Raw genomic sequence first — 21,254 nt, forward strand, 5'->3', positions numbered from 1 at the left:
GCTGGAATGCAGACAGTCGGGGCCCGCACTGCATCCTCCTCATGGGACCTCCGGCGTTGTTTGTAAACAATAAATAATATTAATTTCATGCTGGACACCTTCTCGGGGTCGATGCCTATCGACTGGGTGAATCAGTTGTCTTTATGGCTTGCATATGTTGGGAGAGTAATTGCGCAGTTTATGGAAGGGTGCAACAACACCAACGTTGCAATGATCGCAGAGGAGCCACACATTTTCTTAATGCTTGTCAGGGCCCCGTGCGCCCCGGTCTCTTCGGATCGTGGCGGCTGCGAATGTTTCGAGATGATACAAGTGAAATGTCTGGGTTTTGTGATTGATTGCAGCCGAACAAGCTGCTCCAAGTCTCAGGATATTGTAACTCAAGCCAATGACGGGGAGAAAATTAATTACAACACCACAGATCGATGAACAACTGAATGTGTCAACTCCCCAAAGAGCCGTGATTGTTCATTGTAGCCTGATTGAGGGAGCAAAAGAGGGAAGATGCTGGAGTCAGAGGACTGCGGAAGGAGGTTGTGCCCTGCTTTGACTCAGCAAACACGCACCACAGCAAAAAAAAAACAAAAAAACACAAAAATAAGCACTCTAATAATTCCATTAAACAGCAAAAATCCCTCCCTGCAAGAGGATAATATAACTGACTGTGCATTTATGTACATATTCTCACATCCTCACTTCAAAAACATGTAGCTTTGGAGCTTTTTTCCCGGAAAAAGTCACAGGCAATGACTGGAAGAGACGCTCTCCAGCTGCACTGCCTGATAGGACTCAGAGCAGATTAGTTGAATGAGAGAGATCATTATGAGCAACCTCACAAGTGACCAAGGCTGAGTCATTCTCTTCCATTTGGCTGCTGTGCATCAGCCTTCCTCGGCCCCGTCGCGGTCAGAGTGCCTGTCGAGATCGGATCGTGAACTGTACGGCCGTGCGTGCGTGCGTGTGCAATGCATGTGCTTTACTGTCACTCTGAGCGTGACCTTTCGGCGAGGGACGCTGGGTAGGGAGGAGGCTTAATGAGCTTGTGCAATGGCTGAGCTCTATCTGAGGAATCATCCATCTACATGAGCCCCGTAATTAGCTGGTAAGACAGTGGTCCAGTCCTGTGCTTCCACTTTATTATTCTGCTGACTAGTATGTGGGAGTGGAGAAATGGATAAACAAAGACACGAGAACCCCTCCTTCTGAAGTGTATTAATAATCTGCTGTCGATTTCTGGCAGCTCTGTGAAAGGCATGGCTGAACAGACAGTGTGATAATCACTCCACTGACACCCCCCCTCAGAAAATGAGGAAAAGCTCCCTGGAACATAAGTCACATCCTGGTCTGAGTTTGCTGACAGGTGTGCACTCTCATGGGAGAGCTAATCCTCATGCTTCTTCGTCTGTGTTTGTCCGTCACTGCATGATGTATACCGCAGCACTAAATAAATAAATAAATAAATAAATAAATAAATAAAAAGACTCCAAGACCAACCACACGCGTGCTTAACTGAAACTCAATGCCATGCAGATGTGATCCGCGTGGATTTATATGCAAAACCGCCGATGCGATTCCTGCCATGCAGGGTGCAGAATGTCATATATCCATCATTTTCATGTAAGGGAGCAGATATGAAAAACAAGCATGCGGGCATGAAATGTTTCCCATGCTTAACGTGCACTGCCTGCGTGTGGTTGGTTGCGCGCATTCGAGATATGGAAATGTTTCCCTAAGAAAGAGGAGAGAGGAGTTTGGCGCGCACAGGACGCTCCGTTCCCAGCGAGCAGCCGCGATCCGCTCCTGGTTTTGCTCCTCCGATCATCGCAGCGTACACCTTCCCTGACTCTCAGCACTCCAGCATTGCTGTGCAAGCAGATGTTCCTCCTCCGATGCCAATTCTCGCCGTTTTCGCGTCTGGAGAAGGCATTGTTTCCTGCGCGAAAGGCTGCAAAAGTGACGGGAAGCGGCAGAAACTGGCTCCCCTTCCTCGGCTCAAGTGACAGAGGGAGAGTTGTGAACGGATAGCGGGCTTTTTTTTCTATTACATTATTTTTTTCTATTATTATTATTTTGGAGAGACGTATACAGTGAGCTACAGTAGCAGACGAGAAACCCGCGGCGGCGAGCGAGGCAGCAGTTTATTTACCACACCTGTGATGCGTTGTTCTGAGCAACGAAGACGCACGACAGCGGGATACTGATGGCCACGGTACGGCAGGAGGATATGTGCTGAGGAACAGACTTGGGCGTTGTGAGAAAATAAGGCGTTAAGTGCCACAGAGGACACTCTTCGGACCTCAATAAGAAAGCTCGGCGTGCCAGCGTCTCTCCTCCGCTCCCTGCATTTTGAAACTTGAGTGATACAAGAAAAACAAAAACGAAGATGCCCTTCTTACTTCTGGGCCCCTTTGTCCGCTGTGGGTTCAGCGCTACCTTCCTCGTGCTCTGGCTCGTGTTTGCTGGCTTCACCTGTGCCGGTGGTGAGTTATTAAATTTACGCTTTCGGTTAATTTTTTATTTTTTTAATTAATTTTTTTCTTGTCACTGAAAACACACAACAAGAAAGGCTTAACGCGACAAGTTGTTTTTCTGGTGTTTATTTTTTTATTATATATATATTTATTTTTTTTATGGAATTGCAGGGGCGCGTGACGGAGCACGTTGTTGGCAGTGGTTATTGTTCTATAATTTGCTAGCACTAACAGTCAATTAGCCCGCACCTTCAAGGTTACAACGGAGAGGGTCTGCGGCTCAGAACCCGTCCACCAAGGTTAAAACTTGAGCCACATGTCAGCAGCCTTTCTTCTGCCGCTTATACATTTACACCACGCGGCGCGGAGAAGTTTATTGCGTGTATTTTATCCCCGCTGTCGTGACTGTAAGTTGAGGGGCTACACCTGCTCGAGAGGAAGCCAACCTGCGCCGCAAGAGGTGATTGAACAGACGGGCAAGGGGGGCAATAAAAGCCGGCGCTCGCTGTCACTGCGCTGCTTTCATCCTGTCACATAATTCAGCGTGTTTTTTTTGTTATCCACGAGCTGTGTGGGTAGGTAGGTATGGGGTTATGCATCCGTCGTTCGTCCATCTAAGCGGTTTCTCTGCTTTGGCTGCAAACTCCCCCCCTCTCAACTCCACGTTGCTCACTCCGGCCAGCACTCATTCCTGCTGCATTTGCAGAACGGTGACAGCTTTACTGAGTTGGTAGACGACCTACTCGCACTGATGAGTTACATTTTATGATGTAGCTAGCCTCTTGGTCAGACGCTCCAGATTGCATGCAAATGTGCTTTGATGCACAAAACAATCGCCACCAACAGTGAGGCCAGCGGAAGTGCACTGAAGACAAGTTTCCCCCAGTAGCAATATATAAGCCGTTTAACAGCTAGACTATGAGATAGTCTATTAGATTTTTAGTATTACCCTCATAACAGGCCATTTCTATTTTTCTCCAGCAATCAAACACACTAATCTGCAGATTTCACCCGTAATATCCAGTCTGCGCGATCAAACCAGCCATCTAGAGTTCAGATTAGCTATTTGATCAGTGCCCACCGTTTCATTGTCCTCCATAATGCACTATTCTCTTAAAACCTCATTCCCCCTGCTTCTAAATGTCGCCCTCGCCACACCGCACAGCTGGAAGCCGCTGGTGAGTATCCAGAACACCAGAATTTCACACGTCATTTGCCTCGCGCTTGTTTCCGAACTGTTAACCTTGCTGTGGACGGAAGGCAAACATGGTAAAGTTGCTGTAATTGTGTCTCCTGCTCCAGGACACCGAGATGATGAATTTAGAGGGCCTTTCTCTTGCATTAATTAGTGCATAATTATGAATATATTAGGATTAAATAAACAATCATGCTCCAGGGACCTCATATATCAAGCTAAGTAAGTAGCAGCGTGGTGGTATTTACAAGTAATTTCATGATGCATGCTGAAACTGATGTATTTTGATTGGGGTGCTGGGTTATATGAGTGGTGTGGCGGTTGAGTGGTTCAGCGTTGTTGCCTCACAGCAAGATGTTACCGGCCACTTCGGTTTGCTGTGGAGCTGTGTTCACTTGGTTTCCTCTGCGTGCCCTGGCTTCCTCCCACAGCCCGGGACCTGCGGTTGTAGGTCGATTTTTAAGACCAAATTCCCACAGGTGTGATGCTGTCTCTTTGTTTGCTTTGTAACGGACTGGATATCTGCTCGGGGTGTTTCCCTGCCCGTCATTTAGTGCTTACACGGGATATGCTCACAGCCCTCTCGTGGCCCCTTAATACAATATATCCGGTTCAAAAAAAAAAGATGATAATTGTAAAAAAAATTCTATTAGCATTACATTTCCTCCCAGACCCCTTCTCCTTAATTCACTCTGTCGCTCCCTGTCATGTTAGGCCAGTACAAGCATCCTTATAAACACCCCTCACAGCTCAGAGGCTACTTTTATAGGGCAAACTGAGTTCCAGAAATGGACCTGAAGGTAATTTGGTTGCCAATTCTTCCTACATCATGGCTGGGACAGTCTCAGCTGAGATCAGTCGAGCTATCCTGTTTAGAGAGGCAAGGCGCTGACTTCGCATTCGTCCGTATCAAAGCTGGCCTGTCTTTTTTTCCAGCAGGGAAACACAACTCAGTCAGTAATAAAGGTAAGGCTGTCAATCTAGGTTTGAGCAAGCTGAGCACTTTCCCTTTCACTGTGTTGTGAGTGATCTGACGGCCCGGACAGAGGGGGTAGGTAAGCTTTCAGCTTTCAGCCTCAGGAACAAAGAACTGTTCTGCTTTGCCTGCGTGTGCACACCACTTGATGTTTTCAGTATGCAAAATGCGTGTGTGCGTTTCTGTGTGTGTGGGTGTGTGCGGACGGCTGTTTCCACAAGGATTTGCGTGCTTTCATTTCTGTTCTGTGCGTGAGTATGTAAAGTTTATATGTGCAGATTATTCCATCTCCTGTTGCTTGTGTTGTATACAATTGATTTAATCTTTGGTCTGTTGGCTAGTCTCTTGTTACTTCCTCCAGAAACGAGCATCAAAAACCCAACTATCCATGCAGAGAGAGTAAGAATCCTGTATTTTTTTATTTTTTTTTTGGTTTGTTTTTTCCTCTGCCCAGTGAGAGCGTTGCCAAGCAATTGTTGTCTGGTTCAGCGAGGGAGCTTGGGATTTGGTATCAGGCACCTTCCTACTTCTGTGAACAGTCACCTCAGAGCAATTTCCATGGGGTGTAAGCCTTGTGATGATGCAAGGAGTTGGCCATTAAGAGACAACTTGCAGAAATCTATTGCATAATACTGTAATTTGTGAGTTCCCCTTTCTTAGTAGAGTGATATGAGGGATTCTTTTGCCAGACGTCTCTCATCACTCTACTGTGAATCATCCCAGAGTTGTCTTTCTCGCAGCCAGTTTTGTCTCTCCTCATTGACTCACTAAAGAATGCGATAAGGGGAACGAAAGCCGAAATTAACATAATTTATTGGGGGAAATTGCCTTCTGGTCAAAGGAATTTAAAACCACTTCATTTTTGTCCCATAGCTAATGCATGGCAAATGATCGCCATGTCTTTGCAGGGATATGGTCTTTCATGGGGAAGTGATAAGTTACAACCAGAAAGAGTTTTTGTTCCCCCTAGTCATAGGAGATGAATTCAAATGATGCAGACAACCGGAAGACTTGAACGGTGGGGGAGGGAAGTTTTACTTAAAATTATTTATTCTCTCAGCTGCTGATGCTCGCGCAGTGAATTAGCATGATGCACAAATGCAAGGACATATCATGCAGGGGAGGCAATTACACAGAGAGCTGTAAAATATTAAAATGATTTCACTCATCAAGACTACAAATGCTTGTTATCAATTTTATTTTGTGCTGCTCACAAAATGTTTATAAATGTGTGTACGATATTACAATGATAGAGTGAGTTGAATTGCTTATTTGCAGTGCAGACTTAAATATCTTTCATTGTTTGTGTGAAAGAATACAGATGAATTGAGTTAATATTCTTCCTGTCCCAAGTCCTGAAAAGTAATTTCTTTAGCTTGAGTTATGGTGATTAATGAAGGCGGAGATAATAGTTCAGAATAAATGAATAAAAGGTAAACGGGGCATGTCAACACAGGTCATCTTTAAGCAGTAGGGGAGCACGCTCCAGTTGGTGACAAATGCCCAGCCACCTTATCTTTCAGAGGGCTATGTCCCTGCACTTATCATTTGCAAATGGCTATCTTGAGGAGCAAAGGAAGGACACAGGCGTTGCCGAGGACACATGGAGGATGAACCTTGTAGAGGGGAGGAGTTGGGTGTTATTTTCTGCAGCCTGTGCAGAGGCCCAGCGAAGGCACTACATCTCTGTCAAACTCTGCCCTTTTGTTTCAATTACCCCATTTCTATGATTCAGGTCTATGTGAGAGCGCTTAAGGGTTGAAGTTGGGCTGTTTCCTTTCTGAAAAGCACAGCCGCTATCTGTGCTTTCCTATCTAGGTAGCGTAAACCTGACCTTTCACCTCTGATGTGGGATGAGTTTACCCTGAGTCTCAACGGAAACCCGGATGATAATTTACAGAAGGTCACAGTATCTCACAGTGTATCAGCAGTTGGGAGAGTGCCTTCAATCTCTCCTGTTGTGTCGCTTTTGCTGGTAGCCATCCTCCACCAGTGAGATATTGGGATGCGCTTGCTGAGCTGAGTCCACAGACTTTCCCCAGAGGGTCTAATCGAATGTTCTATCTTGCTCTCACTTTTGGTTTGCTCGCTAGGCTTTTACACTGTCATGGAGAGGAAGAACATTCAAATTTGACTTTCCACCTTTGATGCTAACGTGTTCTCATGCTGGGAAAAAAAAATGCACCTCAGCAAAACATGGGACAAGTGAAGGTTATGGTTGATTTCCTGGAAGTGAATTGCACTACAAGATGCTAAGGCTGCCAAAGGGCGTTGTGCTGCTCCCCACATTCTCTCTGCCATGACTTTGCTGATATTGCTAACTAGAAAACCGGTATGGTGGACGGCTTTGGTCTTGGCTAGCCTAGCTTGGAGTCCACACTGCGCAAGCGCTTCAATCCCTGACTTTGACCTCTGTTCTAGTGTCATCAGTACCAGCTGTCGGCAGCGCAGACGAGATGTAAAGAGAGTGGTCGGACAAACTGTCTTCACCAAACTGACGGACAGTTTATACAGAAGCGTAGCACCGAGAAGATAAATTGCATTTGTGTATTAATAGTGTTGCTCGGATTGTTGACCAGTCATCACAGATACCATCAGGTTCAGATTTGTTTGATTTCAAACAGCTCTCCGTGGAGATTGGACTTCATTCAGACCACCAGAGTGAAAGTAAATGCAAGGTGTCCCTAGGTAACACGTGTTTCAGATGCATCTGAGTCAGTGTAGGCGAGTGAGTGATGTATGTCAAAGACACTTCTATAAACCCTTCCTCTGGAGACTGGTCTTGAGAGTATTGTGTGATAATGCGTTCTTTAGTTTGTTTTTAGTGTGCATGATGTACTGTCTGGCTGCTCGCTTTGTACAGTGAGAATAGTGGTGTGTTAGAAGATGTTTTCAGGGCCTTTCCCTTCTCCCGGTGATCAATACTCTTTCCAAATGGTTAATTGGCCATCAGTCACCGTCAGAGGAAGTGCTTAGAAACCCAGAGGTGTCTTGGTGTAGCTCATAATAAGAGCTTGTCCAGTCCTCTGGGTCCGCTCTTGGCCTTTACTTCAGGCCAGGTGGTGGCTGGGGAAGGCAGATCTGAATGCAATATGGAGAGCCATAGATTAATAGTTCCTTAGTAAGGCCACCAGGGAGTGATGTGAAAGCCACTTCCACTTCATCATACAGTGGATGAGGTGGGAAAGGAACTCTGAAACGGTGTGAAGGTCATTTGATGTGAGCTGGCATTTGAAAGATTTGATTAGTTTAATCTTACTGTGTAAAATCCTCCTTTTATTTCATTAAAGCTCCTTTGTGTGTGTCTGGCAGGCACAGATATATCCAAAAGTCTGTGGATTGGTCTGTGGCAGGTTACTTATTTAGTTGGTTTTTGAATTGAAAGGAAGGAAATAAAACCCCAGCTGAAAACACATTATAATAAACAGGCTTTCTTCTGAATGTTCAGATGTACTTTTTGCTTCAGGAACTTGTTACAGTCTCTGAATTTCATTAACTCTTTAGGCTTTTATTGACTTTTTTGGGCACATAGAAAAGAGTAAGAGTAGTCGTTAGGAATTGTCGGCTGATGTCATTCCCAGAGCTTGATAAACTTTTCATAGCTTGTGGTAACACTCAGCAGTCGTCTCTGTGAAACTGCCTGAGCATCTGAAAATAAAACCAATTGAAGCCTGCAAAGCAAGGAGGAATGCTAGAAAAATAGATTTGGTGTGAACAAAAATCTTTGCTGGGAAGAGAAAGTGAAACAAAAACCCCTTAAGACTGCAAAAGAGGAGCAGCTCACACAGGAGCGGTGGTGCACCTTTCTTCTGTGCAGCATTGATGCACGAGCAGGGTCTAGACGCAGGAAGAACTACCTTTAGTACTTTCAGTATGCAAAGCAACATCTGGATTTGGTGACAAACACCGTGGACAGATGAAGTTGAAATTGAGCTCTCTGGCCGCAATCACCAAATGTTTATTTGAGGGAGGGGGAGAAACGGTTGATTAGAATGATGGGTTAAGCATGAAGGAGGAAAAACAGGCATGGCACTGCATGGATGGACAGATTCCGCTAAATACCAGAAACTGAAACACAACAGGTTTCTACAACAGGACTATTACCCAGAGAATACTACTATAAGATCCACTATGAGCTACTTTAAGAAAGATAAAAGAAGCTTTGAGAATAGCCTTTACAGTCTTCTGACCTGAACATCCACAAAGAAATCTTTTCTAAGGCCCTGGTTTAGTTGGCTGGTTGAGGATTAAATGAACATAGTAAGTAATTTACCCTATTTGTATTTTTATTTTGTATACATCTGCAAGTAAACTATACATTTCAAAAATGCCTTGTATTATTAAAGAGACATTTTTTTTCATTTTTCATCAGCTCTTTTTGCCACACACATCCAACCGAATGTATGGCTCATTGTTATGCTTTCCCCTCTTTAGCATGGCATGTAAAAGACATAATTAGAAATCACCTAAGGCTACCCAGACAGCCCTGCCGGCGCGTGATTGGCAAGGGTATTTGAGGGAGGTCTGGCTCAGCCAGAGCCAGAATTTGTCATCTTGAAGTGATTTTGTTGACAAGACAGGAGGCACAGTGACCTTTCCTAATTATGTGTATGTGTCCAGGCACCGATGCCTTAGGCAAGCAATTCAACTGAGTCAACAGAGCGCTGACTTTCGGAGCACATTCAAGCCCAGACAGCATGTTGTATAATGTAAGGTTAGACTACGCTGGGTTTATCAGTGAGCTTGTTAATAATTCAGTATTGATACAACAGTACTAATGTTATTCTTGTCACCTTTTTACACTCTTTTGTGCAGTCTTCTCTTTACTTATAGACACGTAAAGAAACCAAAAGATCAGATAGCCGCCTTTAAGCTGCCTTCTTTTTACACTCATACCTGAAGTCATCTCCAGAAATCATTCCGATGTTTCGCTTTGCCAGTTGATTCCCACAAAACATGAACCATTTATTATCCACCTTAAATGTGTAGCGGCGAGAGAACAGCCTCTCTGATCTATGTAGGCCCCTCCGTTATTGTTTTTCTCAAACGTACCATTTCCTGATGTGAAATGAGGTCTGAACATTACAGATTCAAAGCTTAAAGCTAAGCAGCAGATTTCTTGGCAAGGCCATCAGGAACACGAGGCTCACAGAAAAATGCATTCAAGTCCTTACTCCGATAGAATTAATCATGACAACACCGCTACCGCTGAGGCTAGATGCTCCCGTTTTACGGCACGTCTTGCACTTGATTATGGTTTGTATGGATTTAAATGTCCACTGACAATGCATTCATGTTGAATCAAAGAGCATTCCAGTACCTTTTTCTCACTAATGCTTGCATTTTAAAAGATGACTGCAAAGCAGCTCTGCTCTGACATTGTGTTAATTATCTACTGATTTACAGTCTTGCGTTCCAGACAGAATTAATACTGATGGTTTATTGATATTAGAGATATAGACTCTTACAATATAGAGTAACTGGTTATTGGAAGATAGACATAAACTTTGGGTTGTTTTGGTAAGGCTTTTCATAATTATAGTGAGTAATTATTTTCCAGCTAATCAAGAGCCAATCACGGGCCACTTAAGACATTCTTTTAATTGTGAACCATACTAGTTCATCATGTCCTCTTCCTCCTTGTGGCATTCAGTAGGCTTTTTTTTTTATTTTTTTTTTATTGGACTGCACTTAGCACTATTTACTGTATCATTAAATCCCCATATTGGACTTGCTCAATTACAAGTTGGCAGCCAACAAGATCCAATATGTACTATTCTCTTAGAGAGACACAACTCACTATAATCCATTTAAAAACTGACATTTGTAAATGTTTAATCAGGCCTAAGGGAATCAGCTGTTAAATTTAAAAAAAAATAAATAAAAGAAGTTTAAATTATGTAGAGCTCTGGGAATTACTAATATGCACAGTTTTCCTATGGCTACCTGCAATTATATGACATTTTCTGAGACATGTGACATTAAATTTATGCCCCGACTCAGAATCTTGGTAAGAAAACGTACAAAAAATGAATCTGGCAAACCAGGCCTTTTCACACTCGGCCATATTGGTATTTTGAACTGTGCTTGCAGTATATTTAATATATAGACAGTAGTATTTGGTTGACAAGTCTCTACTCGAGGTCCTCGTACTATATTTTTCCTTTGCTTTCAACTTTTTCCTCATGGTTCTCATCAATGGATAAAGTTTGCTCTATGACAGTGGTGCCCAACATGTCGATGGCGAAGGTGGTGCGGGTACATCACTTTTTTATTGCAACATGCCCTCAGTTCAGCGGCACGCATCCACAGCCATGCACAACATCAACAACAACAACTCAAGGCTACTGTCTTTCTACCATTTGTGGTCCTTTGGGAAGTATTTAGATCTGCGTATATCCATATAGTGGGAGTGACTGGGGCGCCGAAACACAGCCTCCAAATAAGGGATTATTTGCCGTGAAACACGTTCATTTCACCAATATTTTGTTGTCATACGCTAGTGCTATTCCCCGTTGAGTCCGGAGTTACCGAGTGTGGAAATAGCACTAGTGTACAATAACAAAATATTGGTGAAATGAACGAGTTTCGTGGCAGATGATGCGTTATTTAGAGGCTGCGTTTCGGTGCCCCAGTCACTCCCACTATATGGATATACACGGCTCTCCACTGGAGCTAAATATATCTTCCAAAGGACTCCAAATAACACCAAAGTTATATGGGTGAGTAAATGATTGTATTATATGCCAGAAATAAGGTCCAGGTTGTAAAAAACAGTAGTTCCCCTTTAAAGGGACAACGCCATTTTTCTAAACGTGCCAAAAAATATGTGGCCTCCCCTGCTCTATAATCGTCAGGTGTTTATAATGATGGAAATCCTTTCACAGTGTAACATTTTCTCAAGCTCTTCAGGTCATGTGCAGTCTTTTGGTAACGGAATATTTTTGTGAATTCCGTCATACAAGGCCAAAGATGTTGCCAAACAGGTCGATCTTGTAGTGATGAAGCATGTGAAGCAGTGCCCGTTGGCCAAGGCAGTTTTTTTTTTCAACTCATTTATTTTTAATTAAACCGCTTCAGGCTTGTGTACAGTAAGTTGATACACCTTTCGTTAGCACACGGGTCGCGGGTTAAGTCTGCTGGGTGCAGTCAATTTGTTTGATAGTTATTGACATCAGCTTGAAAATTTCGCGTGGGCGGATAGAAGATCCACTGCAGTCGGCTCCTCTGTTAAACAGACAGGATGATGTCACCATGCTGCCTCCACTCTAACCTAACAGATGCTACTTTAACTTAATTGGACACTGAATAATGTGTATTTTCTGCTATGTTTATGGACTCGAAAGTGCTTTTACAGATTATTGATTGCAATTTTGCCGCCGCTTCCTTTGAGAGTTGGCACTGTTTGACACATTCGGCTAAAACAACAAAGCTCAGTTCAATTTGTTCTTTTAATTAATTTGCCTAACATGCAGTCGGGGCGGGCAGACATCTGGTGACCAATAAACAAGATTATAAGGAGTTATTTGTTCGATGTGTCTGCCGCTTAATGAATGTGAGGTGGTGTCCAATTTCAAGCAGTGATTGAATGTATGCTTGCCTCTGACAAAGCTCGGTTCATACGATATTGTTAACAGCTCCACTAATGACTTCATCCATTCTTAATTTTTGAGTGACCAAAGCAACTTTTTACTTCTAATTCAATATGCAAAACAAACTTGAGCATTAGCCAACTCTGTTATTGCAGATTTTGCTTTGTAATTCGATCTGAAAAGTCAGTGGGTGTACACCAGGTCTGAAGCGCGGTGGGACTCATGCATTTGGTTTTAAGCCCCTGATAAATGATTAGCTAAATTTTGATGTTTGCAGCCTGCTCAGACATCTGCACATGCCCCGAACAAGTCCTACGAGGTGCGGTGATCAAAGAGTCATCCCAGGAGTGGTCACAAAATGTCGCCAAATGTCTGTCTTCATTGATCTGATGGTGTTGTTTTTAATCATGAATACTGAGCAGCATTTCCAGCCACCCTGAATCAGTGAGTCTGCCAACTGCTGCGAACGCGGCTACGATGACAGTAGTCGCTGGCGAGTTGAGACGGAGCCGTGCTGCATTCCTCCACGGCTGTTTTGATCTGTGTCAAGATGAAGCTCTGTGAAATCCTTGCTCCTGATGACATGTCAAGAATCAGCAGAATGTGCGTCTTTCCTATGTAACCGTGCAAGACGGTGTCCTTGCTTAGAAAAAATACTGCGTGAGAACATTTATGACTCACAGGCAGTTTGGAGCTTGGATTTCTGAGTTTCAATTTCAAAGGTCTTCTAATGTGTCCCCAGTTGTAATGTAATCGAAGAGGAAAGTATCTTCCTCTCTCTGTCTAGTCAGAAGCCAGCACAGGCAAGTATTACAAAAGTCCTTCATCTTCACTGGAGTGTTTCAGACACTCACGCACAATTTGTTAGTCCTCAAGAAACACCAGATGTTGACTTTTGTGTTGGTAATTATCAACCTTCAGAAGTAAAGTGACTATGCATCCCCATCTGTTTATTTAATCTGTTCCCTGAACTACTTTTTATTTAGTCGTAGGGGTATGCTACACGAGTCTTGCCAAGATTTTTTTATATTTTTTTTTGTGCGCCATGTTCCTCTGATCTGGGCCATATGGCACCAGGGGGCTCCACTGGGCCGAACTGATGTGGCGCTGCATGGGCAGGGAGAGACAACCAGGTCCCCTTAATCTCCTCCGGGCGTGACAACTTTAAAAAAAGCACATTAATCCACAATGAGAAGTCTCTCTCTCTCTGGGGGGTGTGGGGGTGACCAACTTGCTCTGGGCTGCACCCTTCCGAGAGTCTTATTACCTTTCTCTTTCCTTATTAGTGTCTTATAAGGAAACGGTAAAGAGAACACTATTATCCCGTACTCGCTGTTATTTATGACCCCTTCCCTACCCTCTTGCTGGGTTTGTTAAATTAAAGCCTTGCTTCCGCTTATTTTATTATTATTTTTCCCATAGCAACACATCTACATACTATACACAGACACAGCAAAAATCATCTACTCTTACCTTGAACCCGGCAGTGCAGTATTTCAATCTGTTTGTTACATATAACGTTGCACCATGTTTGCATTTCCTCATTGAGAGCTTTTGATAATCCTTTTCTATATTCTTTATATTTTGCTAAGTTTACACAGTGTGTGGTAAGTGTGTGCACTTGCCTCACACTTCTCACCAAAGCAAAAAAAAAAGATGTTACTATGTGTTAGACTTTGTTTGCTACTGAGTAACCTTTCCCATTGTTGCCACCGCTCCTCAGTTGAGAGTGTTTGTGTGATTCATCTTATTTTCTTTCTTTCAATGTTCTCGGAGCCAGATTTCAGGCCATGTCCCTGAATCACCCTCCTAAACGTCTGATCGGAGTGCCATTGTGAGAATTGAGAGATCGTACTTTTGCTGAAATCATATTCCTGGTTCTTCAATTACCAAATTGAAAACTTGGGACAGATTGGTTTCACAGTGAATCATCACAAAGCCAAACGCAATTTGGCTTATTTTCTAATTTCTCGGTCTGCATGTGGCTTTGCTCTGCCATTCCCCCCCCCCCATAGTATTATTTAAATAATAACTTTTTCTGTGTGAGTCAGGTTGTTGTGGAAAATGTCACTGTTAAACTTCTTTTTCCTGGAGAAACGTTTCTGGTGAAATTCCAAGCCTTAACACAGAAAAGAGTAATAATTTTAAGAAGATCACATGCTGCTCAAAAAAAAGTCTTTTATCTTAGTGCACTCTGCTACAGAGTCCCTGTCCAGAAGGATTTGTCCCAAACTCGCATTCGAAGGATCAAGATGAAATTGTGAAACAAACCAGTACTATGTTTTTTTTTTTTTTTTTTTTTTTTACTTGGATAACAAGTAAAGGCGCTTTTTTCTTTGCTCTCGCTTTAGAGCTCCCTGTTATCAAGCTTCTCCTACTTCTCGGATTCTAATACATTAATCAACGGCACACCTTAGCTTTCCTCAGTCATTAGAGGAGTCTGAGAGGCTGACGGTGGATCATTTGGATTTTTGTCTGCTATTCCGTGTCAGCCTTATCCTCGGAAAACGGCAAATTAGACTTCAGATAGTCAGCAGAACACATTTCCGGCATTGAGATAAGTAGCACACACGGGCTGAGATTCCTGTTTTGACTTTTTTCCAAACTAAACTAAAGCATTGTCTGTGCCCGCCCTCTGTAACAGACTGCCATTTTGTGTTAAGCCAGCATTGATGCAGAGCCTCCACAGCCTGTTGGAAATTGCCGGCGCCTAAAGCAAACAGTAGGGCCCGAGGTCCCACAAGTATGAAGCAGCCAAGTAAACCCATTAACTGCCTATAGAGTGGTTTTGATGTCATCTCCACATGATACTTTCCACAAATGAACCACAAGCTAATGGAGTGCTTGCCTTGGATGTGTTAAACAACCACGGAGGAGTCACTTCACTCATTCTAGGCGTGAACGAAATTGGTTTACATCACTAAACGCTCAGTAGTTGGAAGAAGTTGGAGACTCTGGAGTTGCACTTAATCTATAGATAAATGTGTCGCATAGTATGCTGGCAAATCACAGCATAAGCATTTCACTCGGAAGATGTAATTTGACAAGTCTGCATCATTTCATTTTGGGGCACTGAGGCATGATCTTTCCTTACTCTGAATTCTTCAATCCCCTCTCAACACATGATGCCCAACTGTACAAATTATTTGAATCGCCAGAAGGTGTTTGATTTATGCTGAGTCTGAGTTATCAGCTCCAAACAGGCCGTGTAGCTTCTCTCTTATCATCCTACCCAGCCGCTCGCAGAATTTCTGCATGTTTTTGAGCTCAGCCCTAAATGTGATGACAATAGTCATGAACAGAGCACAAAGACAAAAACTGCCACTTGCAGCAAAATGAGAGCCTCCCCCTCTCGCCTAATTTCTTCTTTTTTTTTTTCTTTTTTGCTGAATTCTTCTACAGTGTGTTTGACAAGAAGTGCTGGCAGCGTTACGCAGCGGCACAACTCAGCCTGTCGTAGGCGCTGCCCGCCCCGACCCCTGTCACACAATTAGCTTTCTGCTTTTCAGATAGCTAGAACAAAGGTGAACTAGGGGAGCCGGGGCTGTGTTGAGTCGGAGTGGAGGGGCGTGTGTGACACTCCGATGACTCTAGGGCACTTTCTTGACCAGAGGAGTCGTTGGCTGTCACTAAACATCACTGTCTTCCTCCCCACTAATGGCATCTCCAGATTGTGCTATGAGGAACAAAGAACAAAGGCTGGTTGTATGAGATACAGAAGGAAAAAATAGAGCGACCCCATTAGGGCTGCAGGCTGTGGTTTGTGACAGTGGCTGCAGACCTATAGAAGTGTCATGACAGATATGAACCAAGGAACAATTATAGGGTGATGTGCTTGAAGCTAAGCTGGCAGTTCCTTCGACAACAAAAAAAAATGTGCTGAATGAATAGCACAGCAAACACATGCCTGCACGCGGAGACGTAGAGAAAGACACACACAGGCGCATTCACACACATGTAACTGTCATCTCTTGACGCGTTTGGCTGGTAAAAATATTAAAATTTAGATTTATAGTGTTATCCTTTTTCTGCGTTGTTTTATTCATGAGGTTGAATCCAAAAGGTGAGCGTGTTAACCAAACAAAACCATACGCAGAATAACAACAAAACGAAATGTTGCCAAGAATAATTTGTGGCTTATGGAAATTAATGAACTCAACTGTCTGAACTGAATATTTTTTTCCTGATAATGACTCGCTTTTGAATTAATTCCCATTGTATGCAAATTTGCTTTATCATTGCTAATCAATCTAAAATGACGATTCTGTTTTTTGGCAAGGGAAAGTATGAGTGAAGCAGCAGGAGCGCGCCGTCTTGATCTTCGTTCAATCTTGGTTGCTGTAAAGGAGTCACTGGGAGGCAAATTAAATGTGTTTAACAACTGATAGCGTGTTTTTCTAGTGTAGGCACTAAACACTTTAAGACCACGATGAAGCATGTCAGCAACGAGTGTATTTTTAAACTACAGTCGCTAATCTTGTCTTTTTGCTATCCGCGCACATATTTTACTGTCATTGGCTGTTGCGTCCCAAATTAATTGGATTAAAGGCTGCTAATTCTTGTTGTTTGAAACCGCACGTATAGCCGCAAACTAAGAGAGAAACTGACTGACAGTTTCAGCTGCAGGAAGTACTCAAACTACCTTTCATGTCTCTCTTTTTTTTCTTTTTCTTTTTTTCTCCAAGACTGACTCATGAAATAAATTGTAGATCCTCTGTCAGAAATATAATTTCTCCCTTCCCTTTTGAGAAGAAAGATTTTCCCATTGTTAATTCTGTTCCTGCGTGCGTACTAAGAATGCCTGTATGTGCCGTGTTTCTGCAAAGCGTTGCAGGAGTACAACACTTGGCATCAGCGTTGTCACACTAAATCTCCGTCTCCATGACACTTGGAGTCAAAACATGAGCCTGGAAATGCAAACCCTCCCAGTATCAAGATGCGCCGCGGTTCTCTTTTCTGGGCGGGAACTGCTAATGATTCGGACAGAATTCAAAGCGTGGAAGAAAGTAACTTAATAATTTAGTGATGCTGCAGATATTTACGGCCACAGTTTTTTTTTTTTTTCTCCAAAGGCGGAACAATATTAGCTATTTACCCTCCCTGCTTCCGGCATCGTGTGTCTTAAGTTTCCCCTACGGAAGCTGCAGAGTCTTGCAGGTTTAGCAGTAATACCCCAGTTAATTCCTCTGCATTTCGGGTTATTGCCACCAAAGCTCCTGTGTCACTTCATCCTCCAATTCTGGCTTATTCTTTCATTTTTAGCGACGGCTTTATTGCTCTGTGTCACCGTGAGTGCCCCACCCACCCCACAGACGCAAAACAGGCTGCGTGTTTATCTTTTTCAGTCTGAGCATGTGTCAGTCAGTCATTTTTAGCCCAACTACCTGCACTGCGTTTGCTTTTATTCGCTTTTTGTGGCTCCCCGCGTTTAGTCTTTCCATAAACATTCAAATACAAAAGAAAAAAGAAGTTGTAATTCTCTCTGTCAGTTTCGAAGTCGTGCTCGTGATGTGTTTATAGAAACAGGATTGTTCACGCAGTCCCCGCCCACACATTTTGTTTTTCCACCATGAACAGTTGGCGGCACAGCGGTAGAGATTGAAGTTTCTGAGTTAAAAATTTTCTCCCCAGTTGGAAGTTTGTGGTTTTAAATAGCAACTGGGTATTTCAAAGTTGTTCGGATTGAAGATATTTACGATAGACTAGATGTCTCTTTAATTACTTATGGTTTTGGTCATTAAAAACTGATGTACATTTATTTTTTTAATCTAAATACTTGATCTTCATTGGTGACTGAGAATGAAAATAATTAAACTCGCCTTCGTAACAGTGCAGTGCTTATTTGCTTGAACTTCACAGCCCCCTCTATATAAACGCTACCTGATGATAACAGAAATGTGTAGGCATCACTGATATGACTTCATTAAATAAACCCTTGACCCTAGAGATGCTGGGTTGATCTATTTCCTTTAAGCCCCTTTACTTCCCGAGAGAATGGAGATCCCACGTGGAGATTGCCGCTCGGCTATCTCCCTATCTTTAATTTAGAAATGTGGGAGGACTGCACATGGGCGAGATGGTTATCCACACTCTCTGTCTGTCTGTCTTGTTTCTTCATGCATGTTAGTGCTGCAAAAGCCTCCCTTGGGACCACATAACAAGCTGCGTTACAGTACTTGAAAATGATTTTCTTTGTCTTTCCTTTCCCTAATGATTTCTGGCGGGAGTGATGAAGTCAGAAATTTTTATCTTGATGCTTCTGAGGCCTCTGAGACTGCAGCTAACTAACCAGTGCACTGGCACAAGCAGTGTGGCTTTGAAATAAACTTCATTCTTTTTTTGCCCCTTTTCCTCTGAGATATGCATGCTTGCATTGCAGCAAAGGGGCAAACACACAGGGGCACCAAGCGGTACAGCTCCCTCGTTGCCGCATCTTGATCGAGGACGTCCCTGCAGGGGTGTAGGTAAATCAAAGCGGGGATGATCTCTCTCTAACCACAAAGCCTGCCCTGCCTCCAGAATTGTGTAGGTGGATTTGGGGAGGTGGAGGTTCCTTTTTGAGGGAGGCTGTGAACTTTAACTTAAACGGACTACACTGTTGCAGGTTTATAGCAAAATGCATCCAAACATATTTGACATCTGCCTGAAATGCCTTTTTAATCAAACAGCAGAATCACAAGGCGTGGAAAATTACTGCCATCTCTCAGGCGGTATGTGCTACATTATAAACTGGACCGGCCAGTTCACTCACTGAATCCAGTAATTCCTAAGCTTTTGATCAGTGCTGATTAATGTCTTAAATAATCTTGTTTTCTGTTCTGCAAAAAGGCTTCGTCTGAAGCCTTAGTTGACACAAGATCTGCCTGTCATGATGGAGCATTGACGACGATGTCTCTGGGGTTTTCATCTTTGCTCTTTACATCTGCCTTCCAAACACTGAAAGGCTGAGAAAACAGTGCAATTTGTCTAAAAGGAAGCGACGCCGATCGATAGGATTTTCATTATAGTTATGTTTTCATACTGCAGCAGAGGCAGGGTGTGGAGCTCTGATGAATGAAACATTAACGTTCCCGTCCCCTCTTCCCTCCCTCCCAGTCCTGAGCGGTGTCACTGTGATGATGCACAGGCACCAGGATGAGTTTGCGCGCTCGGATCTGATTCTGCTCAGTGCCACGTCCCCAGTCAACAGCTGTCTGTTTTTGTCACTGGAGATTTCAGGCAGTGTCCAGGGTTTGCAGAAGGCAGAGGCCCGAAGTCAAGATCTTTCTGAGAGCTACACTTGATTGAATTATCCCTCATTAGTCCCACTTTGAGAAGTGGAGTTAAGCAGCTTACCTGTGGCCCTGAAAAACACATGACTCATGGTCCAGCAGGGAATCAAGTTACCCTCCTGCCAATAACAGTATTCATACTCATTATGCAATTTGTAGCTAAAGGTACTTCATGGCCAAATCAATCTGGATAATCCTGTCCATATACATTCACTTGCTAATTCATTAGGTACACTAGTGAAAATGAATGCATCCTAATATAACAGTCCTGCAGTAAATCTAAGCGTCTAGACAGTTATAATGTAAAGGTGTTGAAATAGCATCGAAAACCGTATGATCATTTTTGGAGGATGTAGATTGTGGTGCTGCTGAACTATATTGAATTAAACACAACAGTGTTTCTGTTATTTAGAGTAATCCACTGTCTAAACTGAGGTTGTCAAGTAAAAAAAAGAAACATTCAATAGTACTAAAAAAAACACAGCCTCCAATATGAAACTTATTTTATTTATTAGTTATTTTATACTATAACCTTCACGAAGCTAAGATTTATTGCAGGACTGTTGGTTGTATTGGCTGTATTAGAATACATTTGTTCTCACTAGTTCATCTGATGTGCGGTTTATGCTTCTGCGTCAATTTGCCCAAACCCTATGCAGACCTTAACGCCGTAGCCTGACGTGCGAATGAATTGTTTTGGATCAATAAAGATGAAACGCATCGAGGAAAAGTAAACTGAGGAGGTTCGGAGCTACAAACATCTGTATGACTTGTCTTTGGCGAAATTTCCGCAAAGTAGAAACAAAAATTAACCCTACTGACAAAAAAAGACACAGTTTGGGTGGTGTTTTTACAGAGTGAGCAGACTGACGAGCACACAAGTATAAATGGCTCGCACTGTCGTAGGCTACTTACCTAAGTTACGCTATGTCCCGCAGAGGCATAAACTGCGCTTAATGAACCCTTTGTTTTGTTTTTTCAACATTTCAAAGCATGCTCTTTTTGTCTTTTAGTAGATCCATAAGATTGCAATTAACAGTTTAACTGTTTTTGCCAAACTCCTTCAAATACTTGAAACATTTCAACCTGCTGGTTTTCTGTGGCTTTGTTTTATACCATCGTCATATTATTAGTTAAAGGGGAACTACCAGTTTTTACAACCTGGACCTTATCTCTGGCATAAAATACGAACGTTTACTCACCCATATAACTTTGTTACCTGTTATCATCATCCCGGGTCTGTAGACTGACCTACGAACCTCTGACCTGGATGATGTCATCTCTGTGTGCCGCGCGCACCCCACAGGGAATAGCACTAGTGTATCATAACAAAATATTGGTGAAATGAACGAGTTTCGCGGCAGATAATGCGTTATTTAGAGGCTGTGTTTCGGTGCCCCAATCACTCCCACTATATGGATATACGCAGATCTAAATATCATCCGAACGACTCCAAATAACACCAAAGTTATATGGGTGAGTAAACGATTGTATTTTAAGCTAGAAATAAGGTCCAGATTGTAAAAAAACGGTAATTCCCCTTTAAGTGCCTTGAGGTAAACACTTGATGCCACTAATTGTTGTCTGTAAATACAACCAGTGCAGAAGATGCAGAGTCATCAAGTGAAGTTAAAGAGCTCCAGTCAAATTGCAAACCGTGGAAAACAATGTGGAAATAGTGATGAAATATTTCTGTTATCCAGTTGTTTTTATGTAGGCGAATGGAAACAGGTCTATTTACGCAGAGCG

The 21,254-nt window shown here is 42.9% G+C and overlaps 1 protein-coding gene across 1 annotated transcript in view; it reads left to right on the forward strand.

Moving 5' to 3' along the window:
- Positions 1-1,853: 1,853 nt before the first annotated feature.
- The window catches only part of unc5a (unc-5 netrin receptor A), a 130,337-nt gene continuing 110,936 nt past the window's right edge, over positions 1,854-21,254 (forward strand). The window contains exon 1 of the mRNA XM_084549642.1: positions 1,854-2,480. Coding sequence (XP_084405768.1) covers positions 2,384-2,480 — 97 coding nt within the window. The 5' untranslated portion in view covers positions 1,854-2,383. The remainder of the gene's footprint in view (positions 2,481-21,254) is intronic.

The sequence above is a fragment of the Chelon labrosus genome (assembly GCF_963514085.1).
Source record: "Chelon labrosus genome assembly, chromosome: 8".
Taxonomy (NCBI): Eukaryota; Metazoa; Chordata; class Actinopteri; order Mugiliformes; family Mugilidae; genus Chelon; species Chelon labrosus.